General features: G+C 38.9%; 1 protein-coding gene and 1 long non-coding RNA gene across 2 annotated transcripts; one reads left to right on the forward strand and one right to left on the reverse strand.

The window, feature by feature from the left end:
- The first annotated feature begins 885 nt into the window (after positions 1-885).
- On the forward strand, positions 886-11,472 carry LOC144088931 (uncharacterized). Its single transcript, XR_013304967.1, has 3 exons — positions 886-1,049; positions 11,005-11,112; positions 11,221-11,472. It is a non-coding gene; the product is annotated as an uncharacterized LOC144088931 (long non-coding RNA).
- pdgfab (platelet-derived growth factor alpha polypeptide b) lies at positions 2,283-26,699 on the reverse strand. Its single transcript, XM_077619672.1, has 6 exons — positions 26,127-26,699; positions 25,605-25,695; positions 23,192-23,338; positions 21,359-21,549; positions 13,145-13,271; positions 2,283-2,765 (listed from the first exon to the last, which is right to left on the reverse strand). The coding sequence occupies exons 1-6, from the start codon at positions 26,190-26,192 to the stop codon at positions 2,752-2,754; spliced, it is 636 nt and encodes a 211-aa protein (XP_077475798.1). The 5' UTR covers positions 26,193-26,699; the 3' UTR covers positions 2,283-2,751.
- Between the last annotated feature and the right edge of the window lie 1,196 nt (positions 26,700-27,895).

The following is a 27,895-nucleotide window of genomic DNA, read 5'->3' on the forward strand; positions in this document are numbered from 1 at the left end:
CGTCTCTTTACATTACCGATAGCATTCGCCCGTTCATCTCCGTTGACAGCGATAGACGTCCCGTCCAATCGGGTACGGAGGGCCCAATGTTGTTTATAAAATGTCGCTCGCTTATTAAATTTTGCTAACGAAGATTTTTCTTGCGCTATATGTCGAGAAATTACTCGTATGGATTCACAAATCGTCTGAAACCATGGTTACACGCGGGTTTTGGTGGGCCTAAAAGATACGGACGCTGCACTTCCACTCCCATCCACTAGTTGGCAGCAGGTAGCCAAGTGAAATGAGTGTTAACCAACTTGTTTTCCATTGAAAAAGCCAAAATGCTAACACAAAACAGTGTTCTACCTCAGTATTTTTGCGTATAAGTTATGTTAGAAAGTTCTATTCAGTTGCTGGAGCCTAACCCAGCTGTCAGACTACACCTTAGACTGGTCGCCAGTCAATCGTAGGGCACACAGAGAGACAAACGACTATCCACACTCCCAATCATAGCACCACCGGCGGGAATCGAGCCCGCGCCGGCCAGCACCGAAGTCGGGTGAGTGAAACGAGCCGGCTGCAAAATTCTGAGTTAAGTTATTTTTTTGTCTTTTGGGCCTGTGAGGCTTGGTATAACTGGAATGCTTAAGCTAATGTTTTGACCTCCCACTTTTTTCCAAATAACTTTACCTAGGTCTACAATGTCGTCTGTGTCTGTGCTTGCTACTGCAACCAAGGAAATTTCCCGAATACGGGATGAAATAAAGGTATAATCTCATCTAAACTAATCGTCTGCTATATATACTTTTAACTTGTTTATTTTTTTCATATTTAGAATCCAGTGCCGCCTCGTGGTGTAGCGGTTCACTTGTCTGACTTCGTGCAGGCAGGCGTGGGCTCGATTCCCGCTGGTTGCGCTATGATTGGGACTCCGGATGATCGTCTGTCTCTCTGTGAGCCCTACGATTGACTGGCGACCAGTCCAGGGTGTATTCTGGCTTTCCCCCGAAGACAGCTGGGTTCGGCTCCAGCAACCCCCGCAACCCTTTCGAGGATTCAGAATAAAGGTAAGGCCTACAATGGTTTTTGTGATAAGCAGGTCAGCACTAAATACGGAGAAAATGTTTTAATAATGCATAGAAATAGGTCTACTTTAGTGGTGAATGAGCGTTCAGAAATAAATATAAATGTACTTTCATCTCCATTTTTATGAGTTTATATTCTAACTCAAGATAGAAAAATTGCAATATTCATCTTAAAGTGGAATAGTCGGGATTACTCGAATCTAATCGTGACCTGCGATACGAATCGAGGAGGCCATACACACGCCTGATAGACGTCGCTATCGGTTTTTGCTACCAATTTTCTTATAGCTGCATCCATGTATAGTAAGGCTTTTTTCCTTAAAAAAAACGACCATGCGTAGTAAGGCTTTTTTCTTTAAAAAACGACCATGTATAGTAAGGCTTTTTTTCTTAAAAAACGACCATGTATACTAAGGCTTTTTTTCTTAAAAAACGACCATGTATAGTAAGGCTTTTTTCCTTAAAAAAACGACCATGCGTAGTAAGACTTTTTTCTTTAAAAAACGACCATGTATAGTAAGGCTTTTTTTCTTAAAAAACGACCATGTATAGTAAGGCTTTTTTTCCTTAAAAAACGACCATGTATAGTAAGGCTTTTTTTCTTAAAAAACGACCATGTATACTAAGGCTTTTTTTCTTAAAAAAACGACCATGTATAGTAAGGCTTTTTTTCTTAAAAAACGACCATGTAAAGTAAGGCTTTTTTTCTTAAAAAACGACCATGTATAGTAAGGCTTTTTTTCTTAAAAAACGACCATGTAAAGTAAGGCTTTTTTTTCTTAAAAAACAACATAGTAAGGCATTTCTCTTAAGTGATCAATCTTCTCAATTGTGTTATGGAAAGGCATATTTTGATGGTTCCCCTGCAGTTATGACAAAATATTCCCGTTTTGAAGAGATGATGCTGACCTCAATACTCCTGTGACGGTAATCACCGCTACTTTGGATGCGTTTTTATGATTAATTTTCAGCAGGAACGTATTTTGACGCTTCCACAAATCATGTGTCACGGATTTTTGAGAGCTTCTGGACAGAAGCAGCCAAAATTAATAGGCGTAACACCCAAAAATGGTGCAACAAGCGCAAAGTAGCCATTTCTGACGGGTAGCAAAATCTGACAGAACGCCAGCCGGGCCGTCCCCGTCCTCGCAGATCGGACTCGAACGGCGAAAATATGGCGTATGGACTAGATCAAATAAAGACATTCAATAAGCATTGAAAAGTAAGCGTAATATATTTCATAACAAAAATAAAGCATCTTTCTGCAACTGGCTTTTCCCACGTGGCGCCACACCACGGTTATCCAAAGCGTACACAAAACTGGATACACCCTCGGTAATAATAGACGAGAGCGAAAACCGGTGCGCTCCTCTGGAGTGTCCACATAAATAGTTTGTCAGGAGCATCCGGTCCGGTCTGTACATGCGCGCCGATTTCCCGTTTGTCCGTTCGTCCGTCCGGCGTCCTTGCGCCAGCGCGCTTTGTCTTCCAGCCACGTTAGCGTCCAAAACAGCAAATTCCCTTTGTGTCGTTCGCTCCTCTTCATCACTGGGTAGTCTTATCATTATTATTATTATTATTTTTTAGAAAAGAAAAGCACCTTTGGCATCACTATTTCTTCTGTTCATCAGTCCCGAAAGGGAAAAAGTTCTTTGTTTCACGCCGATGCGCTGCGGTGGCGTCCTCACCTCACGTCCACTGTGGGGGAAAATGAGAGAGAGAGACTTAAAAAGATGCATGCATTTGCCAAATTTATTCTCCATCCGTGTTCTCCTAATACAACTGACCATTGGAACGCAAAGAATTGAAGTAATTTGGGTCACAATTAGGGCGTTAACTCCTGAAAAAAAGACCTGCTATACATAGTCATTTTTTAAGGAAAAAAGCCTTACTACATAGTGATTTTTTTAAAGAAAAATAGCCTTACTATACTATGTCGTTTTTTAAGAAAAAGAGCCTTACTATACTATGTCATTTTTAAGAAAAAATAGCCATACTATACTATGTCGTTTTTTAAGAAAAAAAGCCTTACTATACTATGTCATTTTTTAAGAAAAAAAGCCTTACTATACTATGTCGTTTTTAAGAAAAAAAAGCCTTACTCTACTATGTCATTTTTTAAGGAAAGAAGCCTTACTATACTATGTCAATTTTTAAGAAAAAAAGCCTTACTATACTATGTCGTTTTTAAGAAAAAAAAGCCTTACTATACTATGTCGTTTTTTAAGAAAAAAAGCCTTACTATACTATGTCGTTTTTTAAGAAAAAGAAGCCTTACTATACTATGTCGTTTTTTAAGAAAAAAAAGCCTTACTATACTATGTCATTTTTAAGAAAAAATAGCCATACTATACTATGTCGTTTTTTAAGAAAAAAAGCCTTACTATACTATGTCATTTTTTAAGAAAAAAAGCCTTACTATACTATGTCGTTTTTAAGAAAAAAAAGCCTTACTCTACTATGTCATTTTTTAAGGAAAGAAGCCTTACTATACTATGTCGATTTTTAAGAAAAAAAGCCTTACTATACTATGTCGTTTTTAAGAAAAAAAAGCCTTACTATACTATGTCGTTTTTTAAGAAAAAAAAGCCTTACTATACTATGTCGTTTTTTAAGAAAAAAAGCCTTACTATACTATGTCGTTTTTTAAGAAAAAAAGCCTTACTATACTATGTCGTTTTTAAGGAAAAAAAGCCTTACTATACTATGTCGTTTTTAAAAAGAAAAAAGCCTTACTATAGTATGTCGTTTTTAAGGAAAAAAAAGCCTTACTATACTATGTTGTTTTTTAAGAAAAAAAAGCCTTACTATACTATGTCGTTTTTTAAGAAAAAAAAGTCTTACTATACTATGTCGTTTTTTAAGAAAAAAAAGCCTTACTATACTATGTCGTTTTTTAAGAAAAAAAAGCCTTACTATACTATGTCGTTTTTTAAGAAAAAGAGCCTTACTATACTATGTCATTTTTAAGAAAAAATAGCCATACTATACTATGTCGTTTTTTAAGAAAAAAAGCCTTACTATACTATGTCATTTTTTAAGAAAAAAAGCCTTACTATACTATGTCGTTTTTAAGAAAAAAAAGCCTTACTATACTATGTCATTTTTTAAGGAAAGAAGCCTTACTATACTATGTCGATTTTTAAGAAAAAAAGCCTTACTATACTATGTCGTTTTTAAGAAAAAAAAGCCTTACTATACTATGTCGTTTTTTAAGAAAAAAAAGCCTTACTATACTATGTCGTTTTTTAAGAAAAAGAGCCTTACTATACTATGTCATTTTTTAAGAAAAAATAGCCATACTATACTATGTCGTTTTTTAAGAAAAAAAGCCTTACTATACTATGTCATTTTTTAAGAAAAAAAGCCTTACTATACTATGTCATTTTTTAAGAAAAAAAAGCCTTACTATACTATGTCGTTTTTTAAGAAAAAAAGCCTTACTATACTATGTCGTTTTTTTAAGAAAAAAAGCCTTACTATACTATGTCGTTTTTAAGGAAAAAAAGCCTTACTATACTATGTCGTTTTTAAAAAGAAAAAAGCCTTACTATACTATGTCGTTTTTAAGGAAAAAAAGCCTTACTATACTATGTTGTTTTTTAAGAAAAAAAGCCTTACTATACTATGTCGTTTTTTAAGAAAAAAAAGCCTTACTATACTATGTCGTTTTTTAAGAAAAAAAAGCCTTACTATACTATGTCGTTTTTTAAGAAAAAAAAGCCTTACTATACTATGTCGTTTTTTAAGAAAAAGAGCCTTACTATACTATGTCATTTTTAAGAAAAAATAGCCATACTATACTATGTCGTTTTTTAAGAAAAAAAGCCTTACTATACTATGTCATTTTTTAAGAAAAAAAGCCTTACTATACTATGTCGTTTTTAAGAAAAAAAAGCCTTACTCTACTATGTCATTTTTTAAGGAAAGAAGCCTTACTATACTATGTCGATTTTTAAGAAAAAAAGCCTTACTATACTATGTCGTTTTTAAGAAAAAAAAGCCTTACTATACTATGTCGTTTTTTAAGAAAAAAAAGCCTTACTATACTATGTCGTTTTTTAAGAAAAAAAGCCTTACTATACTATGTCGTTTTTTAAGAAAAAAAGCCTTACTATACTATGTCGTTTTTAAGGAAAAAAAGCCTTACTATACTATGTCGTTTTTAAAAAGAAAAAAGCCTTACTATACTATGTCGTTTTTAAGGAAAAAAAGCCTTACTATACTATGTTGTTTTTTAAGAAAAAAAAGCCTTACTATACTATGTCGTTTTTTAAGAAAAAAAAGTCTTACTATACTATGTCGTTTTTTAAGAAAAAAAAGCCTTACTATACTATGTCGTTTTTTAAGAAAAAAAAGCCTTACTATACTATGTCGTTTTTTAAGAAAAAGAGCCTTACTATACTATGTCATTTTTAAGAAAAAATAGCCATACTATACTATGTCGTTTTTTAAGAAAAAAAGCCTTACTATACTATGTCATTTTTTAAGAAAAAAAGCCTTACTATACTATGTCGTTTTTAAGAAAAAAAAGCCTTACTATACTATGTCATTTTTTAAGGAAAGAAGCCTTACTATACTATGTCGATTTTTAAGAAAAAAAGCCTTACTATACTATGTCGTTTTTAAGAAAAAAAAGCCTTACTATACTATGTCGTTTTTTAAGAAAAAAAAGCCTTACTATACTATGTCGTTTTTTAAGAAAAAGAGCCTTACTATACTATGTCATTTTTTAAGAAAAAATAGCCATACTATACTATGTCGTTTTTTAAGAAAAAAAGCCTTACTATACTATGTCATTTTTTAAGAAAAAAAGCCTTACTATACTATGTCGTTTTTTAAGAAAAAAAAGCCTTACTATACTATGTCGTTTTTTAAGAAAAAAAGCCTTACTATACTATGTCGTTTTTTAAGAAAAAAAGCCTTACTATACTATGTCGTTTTTAAGGAAAAAAAGCCTTACTATACTATGTCGTTTTTAAAAAGAAAAAAGCCTTACTATACTATGTCGTTTTTAAGGGAAAAAAGCCTTACTATACTATGTTGTTTTTTAAGAAAAAAAGCCTTACTATACTATGTCGTTTTTTAAGAAAAAAAAGCCTTACTATACTATGTCGTTTTTTAAGAAAAAAAAGCCTTACTATACTATGTCGTTTTTTAAGAAAAAAAAGCCTTACTATACTATGTCGTTTTTTAAGAAAAAGAGCCTTACTATACTATGTCATTTTTAAGAAAAAATAGCCATACTATACTATGTCGTTTTTTAAGAAAAAAAAGCCTTACTATACTATGTCATTTTTTAAGAAAAAAAGCCTTACTATACTATGTCGTTTTTAAGAAAAAAAAGCCTTACTCTACTATGTCATTTTTTAAGGAAAGAAGCCTTACTATACTATGTCGATTTTTAAGAAAAAAAGCCTTACTATACTATGTCGTTTTTAAGAAAAAAAAGCCTTACTATACTATGTCGTTTTTTAAGAAAAAAAAGCCTTACTATACTATGTCGTTTTTTAAGAAAAAAAGCCTTACTATACTATGTCGTTTTTTAAGAAAAAAAGCCTTACTATACTATGTCGTTTTTAAGGAAAAAAAGCCTTACTATACTATGTCGTTTTTAAAAAGAAAAAAGCCTTACTATACTATGTCGTTTTTAAGGAAAAAAAGCCTTACTATACTATGTTGTTTTTTAAGAAAAAAAAGCCTTACTATACTATGTCGTTTTTTAAGAAAAAAAAGTCTTACTATACTATGTCGTTTTTTAAGAAAAAAAAGCCTTACTATACTATGTCGTTTTTTAAGAAAAAAAAGCCTTACTATACTATGTCGTTTTTTAAGAAAAAGAGCCTTACTATACTATGTCATTTTTAAGAAAAAATAGCCATACTATACTATGTCGTTTTTTAAGAAAAAAAGCCTTACTATACTGTCATTTTTTAAGAAAAAAAGCCTTACTATACTATGTCGTTTTTAAGAAAAAAAAGCCTTACTATACTGTCATTTTTTAAGGAAAGAAGCCTTACTATACTATGTCGATTTTTAAGAAAAAAAGCCTTACTATACTATGTCGTTTTTAAGAAAAAAAAGCCTTACTATACTATGTCGTTTTTTAAGAAAAAAAAGCCTTACTATACTATGTCGTTTTTTAAGAAAAAGAGCCTTACTATACTATGTCATTTTTTAAGAAAAAATAGCCATACTATACTATGTCGTTTTTTAAGAAAAAAAGCCTTACTATACTATGTCATTTTTTAAGAAAAAAAGCCTTACTATACTATGTCGTTTTTAAGAAAAAAAAGCCTTACTATACTATGTCATTTTTTAAGGAAAGAAGCCTTACTATACTATGTCGATTTTTAAGAAAAAAAGCCTTACTATACTATGTCGTTTTTAAGAAAAAAAAGCCTTACTATACTATGTCGTTTTTTAAGAAAAAAAAGCCTTACTATACTATGTCGTTTTTTAAGAAAAAGAGCCTTACTATACTATGTCATTTTTTAAGAAAAAATAGCCATACTATACTATGTCGTTTTTTAAGAAAAAAAGCCTTACTATACTATGTCATTTTTTAAGAAAAAAAGCCTTACTATACTATGTCGTTTTTTAAGAAAAAAAAGCCTTACTATACTATGTCGTTTTTTAAGAAAAAAAGCCTTACTATACTATGTCGTTTTTTAAGAAAAAAAGCCTTACTATACTATGTCGTTTTTAAGGAAAAAAAGCCTTACTATACTATGTCGTTTTTAAAAAGAAAAAAGCCTTACTATACTATGTCGTTTTTAAGGAAAAAAAGCCTTACTATACTATGTTGTTTTTTAAGAAAAAAAGCCTTACTATACTATGTCGTTTTTTAAGAAAAAAAAGCCTTACTATACTATGTCGTTTTTTAAGAAAAAAAAGCCTTACTATACTATGTCGTTTTTTAAGAAAAAAAAGCCTTACTATACTATGTCGTTTTTTAAGAAAAAGAGCCTTACTATACTATGTCATTTTTAAGAAAAAATAGCCATACTATACTATGTCGTTTTTTAAGAAAAAAAGCCTTACTATACTATGTCATTTTTTAAGAAAAAAGCCTTACTATACTATGTCGTTTTTAAGAAAAAAAAGCCTTACTCTACTATGTCATTTTTTAAGGAAAGAAGCCTTACTATACTATGTCGATTTTTAAGAAAAAAAGCCTTACTATACTATGTCGTTTTTAAGAAAAAAAAGCCTTACTATACTATGTCGTTTTTTAAGAAAAAAAAGCCTTACTATACTATGTCGTTTTTTAAGAAAAAAAGCCTTACTATACTATGTCGTTTTTTAAGAAAAAAAGCCTTACTATACTATGTCGTTTTTAAGGAAAAAAAGCCTTACTATACTATGTCGTTTTTAAAAAGAAAAAAGCCTTACTATACTATGTCGTTTTTAAGGAAAAAAAGCCTTACTATACTATGTTGTTTTTTAAGAAAAAAAAGCCTTACTATACTATGTCGTTTTTTAAGAAAAAAAAGTCTTACTATACTATGTCGTTTTTTAAGAAAAAAAAGCCTTACTATACTATGTCGTTTTTTAAGAAAAAAAAGCCTTACTATACTATGTCGTTTTTTAAGAAAAAGAGCCTTACTATACTATGTCATTTTTAAGAAAAAATAGCCATACTATACTATGTCGTTTTTTAAGAAAAAAAGCCTTACTATACTGTCATTTTTTAAGAAAAAAAGCCTTACTATACTATGTCGTTTTTAAGAAAAAAAAGCCTTACTATACTATGTCATTTTTTAAGGAAAGAAGCCTTACTATACTATGTCGATTTTTAAGAAAAAAAGCCTTACTATACTATGTCGTTTTTAAGAAAAAAAAGCCTTACTATACTATGTCGTTTTTTAAGAAAAAAAAGCCTTACTATACTATGTCGTTTTTTAAGAAAAAGAGCCTTACTATACTATGTCATTTTTTAAGAAAAAATAGCCATACTATACTATGTCGTTTTTTAAGAAAAAAAGCCTTACTATACTATGTCATTTTTTAAGAAAAAAAGCCTTACTATACTATGTCGTTTTTTAAGAAAAAAAAGCCTTACTATACTATGTCGTTTTTTAAGAAAAAAAGCCTTACTATACTATGTCGTTTTTTAAGAAAAAAAGCCTTACTATACTATGTCGTTTTTAAGGAAAAAAAGCCTTACTATACTATGTCGTTTTTAAAAAGAAAAAAGCCTTACTATACTATGTCGTTTTTAAGGAAAAAAAGCCTTACTATACTATGTTGTTTTTTAAGAAAAAAAGCCTTACTATACTATGTCGTTTTTTAAGAAAAAAAAGCCTTACTATACTATGTCGTTTTTTAAGAAAAAAAAGCCTTACTATACTATGTCGTTTTTTAAGAAAAAAAAGCCTTACTATACTATGTCGTTTTTTAAGAAAAAGAGCCTTACTATACTGTCATTTTTAAGAAAAAATAGCCATACTATACTATGTCGTTTTTTAAGAAAAAAAGCCTTACTATACTATGTCATTTTTTAAGAAAAAAGCCTTACTATACTATGTCGTTTTTAAGAAAAAAAAGCCTTACTATACTATGTCATTTTTTAAGGAAAGAAGCCTTACTATACTATGTCGATTTTTAAGAAAAAAAGCCTTACTATACTATGTCGTTTTTAAGAAAAAAAAGCCTTACTATACTATGTCGTTTTTTAAGAAAAAAAAGCCTTACTATACTATGTCGTTTTTTAAGAAAAAGAGCCTTACTATACTATGTCATTTTTTAAGAAAAAATAGCCATACTATACTATGTCGTTTTTTAAGAAAAAAAGCCTTACTATACTATGTCATTTTTTAAGAAAAAAAGCCTTACTATACCATGTCGTTTTTTAAGAAAAAAAGCCTTACTATACTATGTCGTTTTTAAGGAAAAAAAGCCTTACTATACTATGTTGTTTTTTAAGAAAAAAAGCCTTACTATACTATGTCGTTTTTTAAGAAAAAAAGCCTTACTATACTATGTCGTTTTTTAAGAAAAAAAGCCTTACTATACTATGTCGTTTTTTAAGAAAAAAAAGCCTTACTATACTATGTCGTTTTTTAAGAAAAAGAGCCTTACTATACTATGTCATTTTTTAAGAAAAAATAGCCATACTATACTATGTCGTTTTTTAAGAAAAAAAGCCTTACTATACTATGTCATTTTTTAAGAAAAAAAGCCTTACTATACCATGTCGTTTTTTAAGAAAAAAAGCCTTACTATACTATGTCGTTTTTAAGGAAAAAAAGCCTTACTATACTATGTTGTTTTTTAAGAAAAAAAGCCTTACTATACTATGTCGTTTTTTAAGAAAAAAAGCCTTACTATACTATGTCGTTTTTTAAGAAAAAAAGCCTTACTATACTATGTCGTTTTTTAAGAAAAAAAGCCTTACTATACTATGTCGTTTTTAAGGAAAAAAAGCCTTACTATACTATGTTGTTTTTTAAGAAAAAAAGCCTTACTATACTATGTCGTTTTTTAAGAAAAAAAGCCTTACTAAACTATGTCGTTTTTAAAGAAAAAAACCCTTACTATATATATTATGTCGTTTTTTAAGAAAAAAAAGCCTTACTATATACTATGTCGTTTTTTAAGAAAAAAAGCCTTACTATACTATGTCATTTTTTAAGAAAAAAAAGCCTTACTATATATACTATGACGTTTTTTAAGAAAAAAGCCTTACTATAATACCATGTCGTTTTTAAGAAAAAAAGCCTTACTATACTATGTTGTTTTTTAAGAAAAAAGCCTTACTATACTATGTCGTTTTTTAAAGAAAAAAAAGCCTTACTATACATGGTCATTTTTTAAAGAAAAAAGGCCTTACTGTACATGGTCTTTTTAAAAAAAGAAAATAAGCCTTACAATTCTGCCCCGGGACAGAAGCTATGACACTAATAAATACTTGAGATGCCTTATCTGCTCCCAGGGAGAGAAAGGCTTCAGATCAAGAAGGCGGAGGAAGAAAAGTGAGGGGGGACTCTTCAGCTGGTGTCCTGCCAAACAGCCTTTGGACATCCCGGATCATTTACAATGGGTGAGTTCAACTCGTTTCTTTCAGAGGGTCGCTAACATTTGGGCATTCAGTTATACTTGTGATCAGGCAATCACCTTTTGAGTACCTCCCTACATTTTTCCTTTTCAGCTATTCATATAGTACAACTTGGCAGGTGCAGGATTTGAACCAACTACCTTTCGTACTGAATGCAGGTGCTCTACCTCATGAGCTAAGTGGCCAACCCACCTACCTGCTATGCCATGGACTGGTTCAATCTTTTTCCTTTTCAGCTGTAATGTGACACATAAGAGGGCACTCGCGTAATTTGGCTAAGTGTGCAAGCCGCCTCCCTACTCAGCATGGTCCTGTCCAATAAAACTTTTTGGGTGGCTTATTTGAGATCCTAGCTAATAGCCAGTGTTTTAGGATTTTTTAAAACTCATTTTGATGTAATGATTCAATGTAAATTTTATTTGTAAAGTTTTTTTTAGTAAAAGGTAATTAGTCTTTTGTCGCAGGTGTCTCTCCCCGCCGAAGGCGGGGAGAGGCACCAAGAGTACGTCTGCGGGACGCGAACCAGCCTCTACTCGGCGGTAGGCGCATACTCCACTGTGTGCGCCAAGGGGCCCACCCACACACCCACTAAACTTGGACAGGCCAAGTATTTTCGGTAAGAGGGCGATCGACTCATTTAACTAAGTATATAAGCCACCTCTCAACTAACCAACTACCTTTCGCACAGTAAGTTGATACTCTACCTAGTGAGCTAAGTACTACCCAATCCACCACCCTACTATCTAATGGACTGGCTCAATATTTTCCCTTTCTTAGCTATAAAGTGTCAACTTAGAGGAAGCGAGATTCGATCCAACTACCTTTCGCACAGTAAGTTGATGCTCAACCTCCTGAGCTAAGTGTACTACCCACCGTCCTACCATCCCATGGACTGGCTTAATATTTTTATTTTTTTTAGCTCCAAAGTGAAAATTTGGAGAAAGCGAGATTCAAACCAACTACCTTTCACACAGTAAGCTAATTTTCTACCTCATGAGCTAAGTGGCCATCCCACCTACCTGCTATGCAATGAACTGGCTCAATATTTTTCCTTTTCAGCTGTAAAGTGAAAACTGAGAGTAAGCGGGATTCGAACCAAATACCTTTCACATGGTAACAGGGCATTTAGCCTTGTGAGCTAAGTAATCACCCACCTCACTACCATAGCATGGACACAAACAACAAAGAGACATCTAAGTTTACCAATAGCGTTTGGACACAATGGACATGGACCAATGCAAACATAAATTGGTTGACATAGTATAGTAAGGCAGTTTTCTTAAAAAACGACATTGCATAGTAAGGCTTTTTTCTTAAAAAACGACATAGTATAGTAAGGCTATTTTTCTTAAAAAACGACATAGTATAGTAAGGCTTTTCCCCCCCCTAAAAAACGACATAGTATAGTAAGGCTTTTTTTTCTTAAAAAACGACATAGTATAGTAAGGCTCTTTTTCTTAAAAAAACGACATAGTATAGTAAGGCTTTTTGTCTTAAAAATGACATAGTATAGTAAGGCTTTTTTTTCTTAAAAAACAACATAGTATAGTAAGGCTTTTTTTCTTAAAAAACGACATAGTAAGGCTTTTTTTCTTTTAAAAAACGACATAGTATAGTAAGGCTTTTTTTCTTAAAAAAACGACATAGTATAGTAAGGCTTTTTTTCTTAAAAAAACGACATAGTATAGTAAGGCTCTTTGTCTTAAAAAACGACATAGTATAGTAATGCTTTTTTCTTAAAAAACAACATAGTATAGTAAGGCTTTTTTCTGAAAAAACGACAGTATAGTCAGGCTTTTTTTCTTAAAAAGCGACATAGTATAGTAAGGCTTTTTTTCTTAAAAGACGACATAGTAAGGCTTTTTTTTTTTTTTAAACGACATAGTATAGTAAGGCTTTTTTTCTTAAAAACGACATAGTATAGTAAGGCTCTTTTTCTTAAAAAACTACATATATATAGTAGGTTTTTTAGGGTGAAAACATCCTAATGCTAGACTTGAGCCAGTGAGAAATGTACCTGTTTCAGCATTGGAGGGCTCCACCACGTGATGCTGCGACGTGCAATCGCATTCTAGGTGGTCTTCTAACCGCACGAAGACCTCTTTCAGCCGGGGCCTCCTTTTCACGTACTCCAACTTGGCCACCTGCAGGGACAAAGTTGAGAGAGCTCGTTAACTGACGGAAAGGGGAAGGCAAAACACGCACTAACATCCGCCAAAAGTGAGGAGGAACCGCGTCCAACTAGCCAAAAGCGACTTAGTTTGTGCACCAGGACTCAACTTGCATACTGTGTCAAACATATGGCACGTGGGCCAGAAGATGCCCACTAGGGAATCAAATTCCATTCCTTTAAACTTGGAGGACGGGCAGTGATAATTTTATTAGCACCATGGAAGATGCTAAATGTCCAATCCAACAGGCAGGATCCAGACCAAGAATCCTCCTGGTCTCGTTTGGCAGAAGACGCCCTCCTACCGCTCGGTGGCGAATTAGTCACGCCGACAATTAAACATACCGAGACTGTCTGGTAAAACAAAGCGTGTTGACACTCATGCCAGTGTTGTGAAACAAAAGCTCATGGGGGGGTTACCCTTCGCTCGAGTCTACAACGTGAGTGAACGTTTTACCCTTTGTAAATCTGTCTTGCTATACAGGACAGGCTGGAAAAAAAATGGGGGGGAAAGGGAGTGAACAAGCAAGGAGGTATGCGCTGAGCAAACAGAGGACAATGGCGTCTGGCTCGAGAGATGGCGTGTTTACCGTCATCGGGCCTTGACACGGAGAGGGCGACGGGATCGGCGACGGAGGGAGCGCCAATGCGAACCCCTTCGCCGCGTGTTTGCAAACAACGGGGGTTATTTGAGGAAGCGGGCGGACGGGGGGGACCGAGCGTGATCAAGAACGGCATCGGATGACATTCATGTGTTACCTATTAACGGTGAGTTTCTAGGTTACCCGCAAAAGAAACGCAAACAGATAAGGTGACGGACACTGTACCTTATTGTCCTCGGCAAAACGCAAAGACAGTAAGCCCGTCAGACATTAATTAACTTGTGGTCATACTTAATCAGCACACAGATGAACGCGACCCTGGAATGGGTTCACTTCGGTGCAAGATCGAGTTCAAAGCTAGGTGAAGACATGCTCTCGTGTAGCATTATCGCCACCTACTGCTTGGGAGTACGCAAGTTAGACGTCACCCAAAACTGTCTTTAGCTTTGTCAACCGTTCAGATCAATCTTAGTTTACAAAATCTTTCATCACATAGCTCCTCCTCCACTACAAGATTTTGTACGCAAAAATAACAAGACATCAACAAGGGCTGGCTCTATAGGGGACTGTGTAGTTCCCTTCAAAAAGAGTGCTAAATTAGCCAAAACACATTCATAGCTGGAATTCAATAGCAATTAGCATACATCAACTCCCGTCTATGAACCTCTTGGCCAATCACCTCAAAGCAACAAAATTGCCATCACAACACTGTCTAAAATCTTCAACCTACACAAGGGACTAAAGATGGAAATTAGCCCCCAGCTACAATCTTACATATTTACATACAATTGTTCATGAACATAAATATGAATACGTACTGTCCCTTATTAAATAAATAAATCCAAGCCAAGTCGACTCATGCAAGTTGCAAACTTTGAACTGAAAGCATTCTACGACTCTATTAGCGAAAATCTAGCATCGCACGTGTTGCGTAAAGGTGTTCAGAAGCAAGCCCCGCCCCCTTCCCCGGCAAGATTTATCTGGCCTGGACTTCTTCGCTCTGTGTACAAAGGCATCTTAACCGGCACGGAGTCAATGACTTCCCACATAAAACACAGATCAGAAAAGAGACCCCCATGCTACGAGCAGGGGGCCCCGACACTCTTTGTATAAATCAAGCTGCTCCCGAGAAAGCCGGGGCCCTGAGAAAGAGTCCCTCGAGTGGCTTGGGGGGAGTGATATCCGATATCCGCCGGGTTGGGGTGAGGCGAGGGGCTCTGGGAAGCGGACCCCTCCCTTCGCTTTGGTGAGTCCGGGCCCCCCCCACCCCTCTTCAGACAAGAGCCTCTGTGTGAAGCTGATTGTCTCACTGGCCTTTAATTGGGAATTCCCTCAGCGCCGATGAGAGCGTGACGGAAAGTTTTACTCGGGCCTTCCAAGGAAAACACGACTGGGATGCGGACAGAAAAAAGCAGCCAAAAGAAATCCGATTGCGTGTTTGTTTAGAGAACGGAGCGGCACGGCCACTCAAGATACGGGCTCAACACCCGTGGAAAAAGACAGAAGTTGGAGGAACTTTGACAACCGGATAGGTTCTTCGTCAAGCCGTCACAACGTGGGCTCCGATTGGCGAGCGACGGGGGGTATCGCCGAAGAAAGGGCGTAACCCGCAATGTCCACGAAGACATGGCGTGCGAAACATAACGGATGGCCAGATGTGGATCGAATATCAAAGAATCCCGCTCCGATCACGACTTTATGATCCTCCACGGAACAATGGCAGAGGTCACGGAGGTCAACGGCGAGACAAGGAGGGAGTGGACAAGGACAGTCAGACACCAGTGGGGGACCTGGGAGTGGAGTTATCATTATTATTTTCATACCTGTCAACTTTGGCCATTTGTAATTTGTATTAGTAATTTGCAATTTCCCTTATTTAGCAATAAAAAATTACAAATGCAATGCGGCACATATTTACTCTCTTAAAAGTAACATTTTCTTCAAAGTAGACGGGGCGCCTAATCCGTCGGTGCGCCTTTTGTATGCACTACATTCTAGATTTGTTAGAATTTTTCGATTTTAAATTTTATTTATATTTACATTTTTGAAATTTCCCAAATATGGGATGATTTTAAATTCTAATCTATTCTAATCTAATCTACTCTACTCTAATCGCTATATGACGCTGACTGTTTGGGTACATTGCTTGCTAACACGCTATACGATGATGTTTTCGTTTGCTACCAGTGACCGAGACGATCCGGATTAGAGCCGAAATGGGTAAAACGAGATCGGTTTTACAAAAAACTTACTTAAAAAATCCTGTACAAAACGTATTAGACGGCATACACAATTTGAAATGATTAAAAACCGTATAAAATACGCGCAAAATGTATACGTTGCCAGGTATGTATTTTTAATGACCAATAATAGCCAATATCAAATATTTGTCCATTGGAGTGTAATCCAATCCCAATCCAATCAAATTTGACTAGTACCCTAAAACATTAGCGGTTCTTTAAAACATAGACAACATGGCTGACCTGGTCTTTCTTATCCGCCAGTTCTTTTCCATACTTAACAGCCTGAGTTATGGTAGCCCAAGAGTTCTGAGAGTCTGACCCGGTGTCACCGGGGTAACAGCCAAAGCCACGGCGGGTCATGGGGGGGGGGGCGGTGCGAGCCGGCACCCCCGCACTCAGCGGAGCGGCCACATCCGCCCGGCCTGGGCTTTGATCGGGCGGCCATCCACACTTCATTACTCTGTCTTCCTCGCACACCAACGGCCTTGTCGCCACGCCGCGGTGGGGGCGGGGCTTAGCGGCGTTGCATAGTGCGCGCTCTGTCTCGCTCACGCAGACGAAAACAATCTCCCGCTTGGGTTTACACAGATGTGAGTCGATGACCCCGGAGGACCTCTGCCAAATACTTGTACATCGAACGTGGCGTGGTGCCCAAATTCGCTACCGTGATTAGATGAAGGAAGCGATCTCCTAGGGCGGGGGTGTCAAACTCGGTGTGGATGGCGGGCCAAATTCATGCCAACGCCATCCCGTGTGGGCCGGACCGGCGTTTGCCAGCATTGGCCGTGCCGGACGTCCGTCAATGGCACTGAAAGATGAGCATCCAAAGCTAGTTGGACAGTTAGCATTGTCAATAGCAGGCTATGAGTTCATTTTGCGTCACTTCCTTGTCATTTTCGGGTACTTATAGGCCACTTCCGCTAAATTTTGGATCATTTCCTATTGATTTTGAGGGAAATTACTTAAATGGTTGCCGGGTACTGCTGATTTTTGGGGCATGTTCAAATGACTTCTTGTTGGTTTTGGGGCATTTTCAGGCGACATCGTGTTGGTTTTGGGGATATTTTCAGGTGAGATCTTGTTGGTTTTGGGGCATTTTCAGGCGACCTCTTGTTGGTTTTGGGGCATTTTCAGGTGACTATGGTTTTGGGGCATTTTCAGGTGACAATGGTTTCGGGGCATTTTCAGGTGACCTCTTTTTGGTTTTGGGGCATTTTCAGGCGACATTGTGTTGGTTTTGGGCAATTTTCAAGCAACATCGTGATGGTTTTGGGCCATTTTCAGATGACTTGTTGGTTTTGGGGCATCTTCAGGTGAACTCTTGTTGGTTTTGGGGCATTTTCTGGTGACCTCTTGTTGGTTTTGGGCAAATTTCAAGCAACATCTTGATGGTTTTGGGCCATTTTCAGATGACTTGTTGGTTTTGGGGCATCTTCAGGTGAATTGTTGGTTTTGGGGCATTTTCTGTGACCTCTTGTTGGTTTTGGGGCATTTTGTGGTGACCTCTTCTTGGTTTTGGAGCATTTTCAGGTGACCTCTTGTTGGTTTTGGGGCATTTTCTGGTGACTTTTTGGTTTTGAGCCATTTTCAAGTGACCTTTTGTTGGTTTTGGGGCATTTTCAGGCGACCTCTTGTTGGTTTTGGGGCATTTCAGGTGACTTCTTGTTGGTTTTGGGGCATTTTCAGATGACTTGTTGGTTTTGGGGCATCTTCAGGTGAACTCTTGTTGGTTTTGGGGCATTTTCTGGTGACCTCTTGTTGGTTTTGGGCAAATTTCAAGCAACATCTTGATGGTTTTGGGCCATTTTCAGATGACTTGTTGGTTTTGGGGCATCTTCAGGTGAATTGTTGGTTTTGGGGCATTTTCTGGTGACCTCTTGTTGGTTTTGGGGCATTTTGTGGTGACCTCTTCTTGGTTTTGGAGCATTTTCAGGTGACCTCTTGTTGGTTTTGGGGCATTTTCTGGTGACTTTTTGGTTTTGAGCCATTTTCAAGTGACCTTTTGTTGGTTTTGGGGCATTTTCAGGCGACCTCTTGTTGGTTTTGGGGCATTTCAGGTGACTTCTTGTTGGTTTTGGGGCATTTTCAGATGACTTGTTGGTTTTGGGGCATCTTCAGGTGAATTGTTGGTTTTGGGGCATTTTCTGGTGACCTCTTGTTGGTTTTGGGGCATTTTGTGGTGACCTCTTCTTGGTTTTGGAGCATTTTCAGGTGACCTCTTGTTGGTTTTGGGGCATTTTCTGGTGACTTTTTGGTTTTGAGCCATTTTCAAGTGACCTTTTGTTGGTTTTGGGGCATTTTCAGGCGACCTCTTGTTGGTTTTGGGGCATTTCAGGTGACTTCTTGTTGGTTTTGGGGCATTTTCAGATGACTTGTTGGTTTTGGGGCATCTTCAGGTGAATTGTTGGTTTTGGGGCATTTTCTGGTGACCTCTTGTTGGTTTTGGGGCATTTTGTGGTGACCTCTTGTTGGTTTTGGGGCATTTTGTGGTGACCTCTTCTTGGTTTTGGAGCATTTTCAGGTGACCTCTTGTTGGTTTTGGGGCATTTTCTGGTGACTTTTTGGTTTTGAGCCATTTTCAAGTGACCTTTTGTTGGTTTTGGGGCATTTTCAGGCGACCTCTTGTTGGTTTTGGGGCATTTCAGGTGACTTCTTGTTGGTTTTGGGGCATTTTCAGATGACTTGTTGGTTTTGGGGCATCTTCAGGTGAATTGTTGGTTTTGGGGCATTTTCTGGTGACCTCTTGTTGGTTTTGGGGCATTTTGTGGTGACCTCTTCTTGGTTTTGGAGCATTTTCAGGTGACCTCTTGTTGGTTTTGGGGCATTTTCTGGTGACTTTTTGGTTTTGAGCCATTTTCAAGTGACCTTTTGTTGGTTTTGGGGCATTTTCAGGCGACCTCTTGTTGGTTTTGGGGCATTTCAGGTGACTTCTTGTTGGTTTTGGGGCATTTTCTTTCTGGCTGTAATCAAATCAAAACCTGTTGCTACAAGTCCGCGAGCCTTCTTATCGCTCATTTGGATAAAAATGAATGAGAAAAAACTGCCAAAGCGCTAAAGCCAATTTGAGCGTGTCGGCCAATGAGTGGCAACCTTGTCGTGGCCTGTTTACAGAAAGAAAGGCTTTGCTATTCCTGCGAGCGCACGCAAGTACACAACGTGCCAAAGAATGCAAGAGCACACTCCCGCGTGTTCTTACTTCCTGTCTGAAAAGTATTAGTAATCCATGGGGAGAATAGGGCATGATTCACGCCTTTTCAAAGTCTTTTCAGCGTACGTCTTCATTCAAGTCGTCCTTTGTGCTCGGCCGCCAGATTTACGGGACGGCCTTGTGCGACCAGAAGCGTCAAAGGAAAATTTTGCTCTGAAATAAATCCATAAATAAAAGGTCCCTTTGGACAAATGCAAAGTGGCAGCGAGTGTGTTCTTTTCCTAGCCGCCACCCGCCGCTAGGAAAACAAATGCGGGATGTTTTTAGATTTCTAATAAATGTGAGGACACGCACAAAGTCAGCGTCTATTCGGGGAGGAAATGATTCAAAAGAAGCCGGTTGTTTCCTTTTTGGGCTCAAAAGTTAGGGGGGAAAAATTAAGGGTTTTAAGGGAAGAAGAGGATGTTTTCTTGAGTGGCGGGCTAGGCCACGTGACACGACGTCGGAGGTTCTGGGTTCGAATGTGGTTCGGCGTGTCTTCGGCTCAAAAATGCAGAAAGAACTAAATCTGGCGTAGACCAGTTTTTCCCATGGGAAATTGCAAGAAGTCATACAATGTAATATTCAGGGAGAAAAATGAATGTGAATATAACGAGATTTTAATTTAGAACTTTTACAGGGTTAAAATAAAAATATGATGAACGTAAAATTATAGATTGTTCTATTACAAGATTCAAATTGGGAAAATTATTTGGTAAAGTCTGCGTGAGCACAACATTTTTGGGGCGTAATATTAGGAGATTTCTGTTATATTTGGAGAAAAGTCATTCAATTATGCGATTAAAAACGACTTATTTTTGCATCAATCGAACAGGAAGTTTTTCAGGGTCCGCAGACATCAATTTTTGGTGAGACATTAATATGTCTCCGAATACGGGATGAAATAAAGTTCTAATCTAATTAGGTCAGTGTGATCAAATTATATTTTGGAGTCATTTTAAAGCTTTATGAGATTCCTGCTGATAAAACGTTGATAATAATGAGTATTGTTAATATAGGCGACATTGTTTTAAATGAAAAGACTTTCCAATGGTTTCTCTCGAGATTTTTTCAATGCAAAAAGTGTGACGCAGCTCAAAATAGGTTGGAGGAAAAAAACAACTGGCGTGGACAAGGTAGTGATAAGACACCTATAAATTCCGGCGCCGAGGCGAGGACAGAGCGTCATGCCGATGATTAAAGAGCTTCCCAAAAACAAAAACAAAGTCCAGACTCTAACGCGAGTATTTCTGAGATCACGGCCGCCGTGCCGGTTATGTCCAAACAGAGCTCACTTTTGACCGACGGCGGGCTGCGGCGAGCGCCGTCTTGACGTTTAGCAGAAGCCGAGACGCTTCTGGGAATCGTGCGGGAACGGAAAGGACTTTTCGGTCGAGGCGTTCTTTGTCGCGGGACATCAGGCGGAAGAAGAGACGAACCGAAGAATTTGGTGCGACTCAGCCAAGAGAAAAGATTCATTTTTTATCAAATCGCAATTCATTCATTTGCTCTTTTTCCGAACCGATTTTCCTCACGAGGGTCGCGGGGGGGTGCTGGAGCCTATCCCAGCTGACTTGGCGACACCCTGAGTTGCTGGCCTATCAATGGCAGTGCACGAGGAGACGGACGACCAATCATAGCTAGAGGCAATTTAGAGTGTTCAAGCAGCTAGCCTAGCATGCTTGTTTTTGAAATGTGGGAGGAAAGCAGAATACCCGGAGAAAACCCAGGGACAGCATGCAAACTCCACACACACACACTCCTTACTTTGTTAATAGATGGCGAATTAGAACAAATAAAAATGTTTTTCCAATCCTATATCCTGTTTTGGGTGTTTTTTCAGAAGGTTGGAACCAATTCATTTGTTTTCAGTTCATTTCTATGGCAAACGTTCGAGTAAATCGACATACGAGCTCAGTCCCTGAACAAATTAAGCTCGTATCTCGAGGTACATCTGTGATTGGAGATTTGCATGGCGCCCGTCGAGGAAGCATGAAGAGGGTTGACCTCTGTGACCTTTGCGGCCTACCTTAACGGTGCGGTGGTGCTTGCGCGAAGGATGGCAGCGCATGTTGCTGGTGTTGCAGCAGCCCGTGCAGCGCTTGACCTCCACGCAGGGCGGCCATATCAGGAAGTTGGCCGAGGTGGGGTCCACTTGGCTGCGGGGGATCTCGTAGATCACCGTCCGCGTCTTGCACGCCGCCGGGACCGCCTCCTCCACTGGAAGGAGAGAGAAAGGGACACGCCCATCGTTTAGGGAGGAGCCAAAAGCCATCGTACAGTGCCCGTACGTACGCCGCTGCATTCCTTTAAATTTGATGAGTCATTTCGAGTCGGATCAGATGAGAATTTTTGATCAATTGGAGCAAACGGGTCGCTGGCGAGGTTCGATGGCGCCGCGCGACTTTTGACGGAGAAATCCGACGGGAGGCGTCGGCGAGCCGCGACTTGACGCGGCGAATGTCTGGAATTTCCACGCTGGAGGACATATTCCTCTCCAGACGCGCGTCTCGCTTCTCGTGGACGAGGACGTCCTCGTAAAGAGCAGCTGTGCCGCCGTTAAAAAGCCAGACAATGTTGCGACGAGGGTTAAAAAGCCACGGAAAGTGGTGACAATGAAACGGAAAAAGTGAAAAGTTACACTCCTACATGACTTTGTTTGGTTTGATAAAGATTGTATACTTTTTTTTAAGGTAAATGGTTTTTAAAGAGCCCTGCGATTGGCTGGTCACCGATTCAGGGTTGGCTGGGATGGGCTCCAGCACCCCCCGTGAACCTTGCGAGGATAAGCGGTTCAGAAAAATGAATGCATGCTTCTTAAAGACAAATCTGGATGAAATCCAGAATGCAAATATAAAATAAAGCATGCTAACTATACATTTCTATATCAGTGTCAAAGTGGCGGCCCGGGGGCCAAATCTGGCTTGCCGCATCATTTTGTGTGGCCCGGGAAAGTAAATCATGAGTGCCGACTTTCTGTTTTAGGATCAAATTAAAATGAAGAGTATAGACGTATATTAAAATTCCTGATTTTCCCCCTTTTATATCAATCATTGTCATTTTTTAATCCATTTTTTCTGTGTTTTTAGTTCAAAAATCATTTTGTAAAATCTAAAAAATATATATAAAAAAAGCTAAAATAAACATTGTTTTAGATCTATGAAAAACGGAATATTCAGGGCTTTTAATCCAGTTCTTTTAATCCATTTATATAAAAAAAAAAATCTAAATATTATATCTAAAATGGTCCGGCCCACGTGAAATCAAGTTGACGTTAAAGCGGCCTGCGAACCAACCCGAGTCTGACACCCCTACATATGATTATTTTTAAATATGATTATCATTATTATAAATTATTCATGAATTATTATTATTTATAATTTTATTATTACTTCATTATTTTATTCTTTAATTGTATTTATTTATTTTATTGGGCGGCGCGTTGTCTTGAGTGATTAGCACGTCGGCCTCACAGCTCTGGGGTCCTGGGTTCAAATCCAGGTCGGTCCACCTGTGTGGAGTTTGCATGTTCTCCCCAGGCCTGCCTGGGTTTTCTCCGGGTACTCCGGTTTTCTCCCACATTACAAACATGCATGCTAGGCTAGCTGGCTAACACTGTAAATTGCCCCTAGCTATGATTGATTGTCCTTTGTCTCCTTGTCCCCTGTGATTGGCTGGCCACCCATTCAGGGGTGTCCCCTGCCTCTAGCCCGAAGTCAGCTGGGATAGGCTCCAGCACCCCCCGCGACCCTAGTGATGATAAAGCGGATCAGAAAATTAATGATTTTAAAAAAAAAATCCACGTGTGCTTTTAAGGAACCCGGCCGGAAGAGACTGAAATGTAATGTTCTCGTTTTCTTACCCAGACTTCGCTTTCGGCGACTGTGTAGCTGCGAGCTCTTCAGGTCGCTATAGTAACCGGCGTGACGGGAGGAATTCTTGTGCTGATGCTGGTGGTTGTGCTGGCGCTTGTGATGCTTGGGCCCCTCGATCACATCGTTTCCCGTACCTCGTCCAAACAGAAGGTCAATACAGTCAATTTCCCATTCGGACCTTCAGAGTAAAAGAAGCCCGCCTGTGGCTAGCAAAATTCAAAGTAAATACAAGTGGAAAATCAAAACCACTGGAAAAACTAAATGAAGAAAAGAGATTAAAAAGAAAAATGAGAAATGAATATAAAGACAAAAATAGGGAATAAGGTTAAAAATGTAGCGCAGATTAGCATTTGCAGTTAACATCACAGAATAGCATCAGCATTAACGTCAATATTAATTATAATGTATATATTTACGCTGCACTAGAGTATAAGTTGCATTTTTTGTGAGAGCATTTATTTTATTTTATGAGAAACCAGGAAAACAACATATGTTAAAGTAACAGTAATAAAATGTTACCATAACAGTGTTTCAGATAAATGATTAAAAAATGTTTTTTATTGACTTTTGAATCCCCTTTAATTGACGTGACATTTATTTATTAGTTGATTTTGAACTGGAGCCGCTTCGGGCCTCCACGCCCGCCATGTCGGATGACTCATCGCCTTGTCATTAAAGCCCTCATTTGACGTACTTTGCGCCTAATTAGTGGTTTTAACGCCTACCATTAAGCAAATGTTTCCCTCTGCGGGGAACAACAGTGCGTTTTTCAACAAAAAAAAACACTTGCTCAGCTTTTTGGAAACTCATCCGATAAGCCCGTTTTTGCTCGGCGCCCCACGACATGACACACAATCCCACTAACGCGGCGGCGAGGAGGGCGTGGCCTAAGCACACGTCCACACCTGCGCTTTTGTGCGTAAACATGAGCTACATAAACTCCCGTTGTCGCCCGCCACGTACGAGCGGCGAGCAAAAAAAGTGGCGCCCGGGGCCGGTGGATGACGGCGATAGACGTCCAATTTAATTGGACTGGGAGGGGCGAATCAGTGTTGGTGTTTTGGCACCGCGAACGATCTCTCTTGGATATTATTCCGTTACAAAGTGACCCAAAAAACAACTTCAGACTTCAAAATATTAGGATTTTTTTGGTGACTTTTGGACGAAATCTCAAATTTTGACCCGATTTTAGCGTTACAATGACAGCCAATCAAATGCTAGCCCCCGGACGGGTAATCCAAACATCCTTAACGGCTGATTCATGAAAGTCCCACGACGGTTCCCACATTATTTCCGTCCCAGTTTTTTGTCACGTCTCCCACGACCCCCCGAAATAGACGCCGTCCTCTCCTCACGTGCGTCCACTCGCAGCCAGCGTTTGCCACAAACAAAACTGTGTAATGGCCGCCCCAGCTGACCCCGAGACAGATTTACGTCCTGGTAATAATAATCAGCTTACTACTGTTACCCCGAGAGGCATTCCTCCCTTTGAAGCCAGACGGGATCATTTCATTAGAAACAAGCGTTCTCATGGTCCAGAAACTTCAGGGGGTCTTTTTGGGACGTGACCAATCAAGTGCACTAAAACGGGGGTTCCAATCCTTAATATGACCCCGGTACGTTACAAAACAATCGATAAGGAAGTCTCAAATTTGCTTCAAATTGGAGAAGAAATTGGCAAAATACGCCTTTTTGGTCAATTAAATGCCTTAGACTTTGACATTAGTGCATTTATAAGCCTGGTGGGCCACTAGGCTTTTCTCCCTCAGCAGGCTAAAGTCAGTACTGCAAAAGAAATGATCTATATTAAACCGCATTATAACTGTCCCAGCTGTCTGCCATTGCACTGAATTGCATTGTATTTGTTTTTGTGTAAACAATCACTCAAAAACTTGACTCTACATTCAAGTTTTGTTGATAAATAGCTTACAATAACACTTAATGGTCATGTCAACTTGTCAAAAATGATTGGACGCCCATCACCGTCAATGATATTCAGAGTCGAGACTATTAAAATGACTTAAGAAATATAGATAAAAAGATTTTTTAACCTAATTAGTATCTTCTGTTTAGTGGATTTTTAGTTGATGTCCCCGAGGACAAAACTGTAACCACGCGTTACCACGGTAACCACAGCTTGTATGCTAACCTCCCATTTTTTTTAAAAAAAGCAAAAAAAAACTGAATCAAAAGAGGGGGTCTGGTGCAGATACTTTAGATATTACTACGCAGTTACTTGGCGTTACTATGGTGATACCCAGGTTCCTAAATTAGCCAAGTGGAATTAATAATAACCTCAAAAACGGCCAATTGAGTTTATGAAGCAAATATGTGTTCCCGTGTAAATTGGAATTGAACCCAGTCCCCCAAAAAGTGAAAGGATCAAGAGGCAGAATTTACCTACGGAGTCAATTTCTAGCAACCGCTGGAGGTCGCTGATGCTGTGGATTTCACTGTGGGACAATCGGTCGATCAGCTCCTGGGGAAAGTCCTTCAAAAAAAAAAAGCAAGAACGAGGAGAGAACCAAAGTCAGACACTTGAGTGGAGGGGAAAGTTGCAAAAATTTCAATAATGATATATATTTTTTTAAAACACACTAGTTCAAACAACTCTAATTGCCAAAGCCATTTTTCTTCACAACACTACTTTTAGTGCGAGTGCAGCAAACGTGTGCAAAGTGCGCAGTTGTTTTTTTTTGCACTTGTTGCGCTCGTGCAAAAAAGCTCGCTGTGTGTTGCTGCTGACCCCAACTATTTATATCAGAACCCCCACCGCCCCCCCTAAACCCCCGCAGCAGTTCCCATGAAGTTTGCCCACTTGGCTCGGGCTACAAACAAATTAGGCGACAAAAGCCCAAAATAACCGGACGTTCTTTCTCGATTTTAAGGGAGTGGGGGTGGAGGGGGTGCTTGGTTGCTCACCTGAGCGTTGGACAACAACAGGTACGTCGTCCACAGCAGGAAATAATAAATTGCGGCGGTTCTCATCTCCCTTTTAATTTGGACCGAACCCCAAATAAAACCAAGCGGTGGTGGAGGAGCCGCCTCGCAGTCGCTCCTGGCCCCCGAAGACCCTCGACCATCCCCTCCGGGCGGGGGCAGAGAAAAGCGACAGGTTTTGCTGCTCCACTCGAAACGGGATCGGTTTTTTTTTAGCTTTCGTTTTTCTTGTGGTTTTGGTTTGTTTTTACTCCCGATTGACGCAGCTCGGCATAACTCCGGGATTTAAAAAAAAAAGTGGGCCAATCCCGAGTGGTGGTGCACTTGTCCTTTGCGACTTGAAACCCAAGGATCCGTTCTCGCAATTCTCGTTTTTGGGGGGAAAGAAAAATGGAAAAGACGTAATCCAGTGGAGAAGAAGATCCGGTAGGAAAGCAGGCGGGTGGTTGAAAAGTGGTGGTCCGGTGGTGGGGGAAGAAGCATCCACGACCGACGCGCACTGGACTGGAAATGGAGTGAGAGAGCGTGCGAGTTGCTGCTGGTTATTATAGAGAGAGAGAGGCGAGGCGAGGCGAGGCGAGGCGCAGAACAGCGCAACTCAGCGCAGCTCGGCACTCGACACTTGCGCCTCCCCTCGCGGACGTCGCTCTGTCTGTCTGTCTGTGTCCCTCCGCCAGGGGAGCTAGTTGCTTGGCCAACTAACAGCCACCAATTATGCCATTATGCCATTATACACCACCTCCAAAAATACTTAACTCTTCAGAAGCAACATTTCAAAACAGTAAAAAAAAAATCATAATCTGACAGCCAGGAATTAGGCTCCCATCCCGCTTTTTACACCAACTCCAAAAATACTTAACTATTAAGGTGCAGCAATTCAAAACATTCATTCATTTTCTGAACCGATTTATCCTCATTAGGGTCAAGGGGTGCTGGAGCTTATCCCAGCTGACTCTGGGCCAGAGGCGGGGGACATCCTGAATGGGTGGCCAGCCAATCGCAGGGTACAATGAGACGAAGGACAACCAATCATAGCTAGGGGAAATTTAGAATGTTAGCCAGGTAGCATAGCATGCACGTTTGTAACGTGGGAGGAAACCAGAGTACCCGGAGAAAACCCAAGCAGGCTCAGGGAGAACATGAAAACTTGACACATGTGGACCGACCTGGATTTGAACCCCGGACCCCAGAGCTGCGAGGCCGACGCGCTAACCACTCATTTCAAAACAGTAAAAAATAAAATAAAATTAAAACAAGATGGCGGGCCGGTGGGTGAGTGATTAGTGCATTGGCCTCACACTTATGTTCTCATGGGCTTGCGTGGGTTTTCCCTGGGTACTCCGGTTTCCTCCCACAATTCCAAAACATACATGCTAAGCTAATTAAACACTCGGAATTGCTTAACCCAAGCTATGATTGGTCGCCCTTTGTCTCCTTGTGCCGTGCAATTGGCCAGCCACCCAATTCAGGGCTTCTCCTGCCTCGTGCACAAAGTCAGCTGAGATAAGCTCACGATCCCCCTGTAACCCTTGTGAGGATAAGCGGTTGAGAAAAAAATGAATGAACGAATATTCTGACAAGATGACTCACCTTGACGGAGAGGAGGTTGGGAACATTCCATGAATGACATCTCAAGTCCACCCAAAATTGCCAAACGTGCCGTCGCGAAAGCTAGACAGATGCATCGTCTCTTCCAGTCAGCGTCGTCACGGCGACGTCACTCCCGGGGATGAGCGCTGTGAGTCACGCCT

This window comes from Stigmatopora argus, chromosome 14, assembly GCF_051989625.1.
Source record: "Stigmatopora argus isolate UIUO_Sarg chromosome 14, RoL_Sarg_1.0, whole genome shotgun sequence".
NCBI lineage: Eukaryota > Metazoa > Chordata > Actinopteri > Syngnathiformes > Syngnathidae > Stigmatopora > Stigmatopora argus.

What these genes read in the sequence shown, in the direction of transcription:
- pdgfab (XM_077619672.1), bottom strand. Translation starts at nt 26,192, where the DNA reads ATGAGAACCGCCGCAATTTATTATTTCCTGCTGTGGACGACGTACCTG. An exon ending in TGTTGTTGTCCAACGCTCAG is followed by an intron (nt 25,696 to 26,126) that starts GTGAGCAACCAA and finishes TTTTTTTTGAAG; the next exon opens with GACTTTCCCCAGGAGCTGAT. An exon ending in AGCACCACCGCACCGTTAAG is followed by an intron (nt 13,272 to 21,358) that starts GTAGGCCGCAAA and finishes TTGTCCCTGCAG; the next exon opens with GTGGCCAAGTTGGAGTACGT.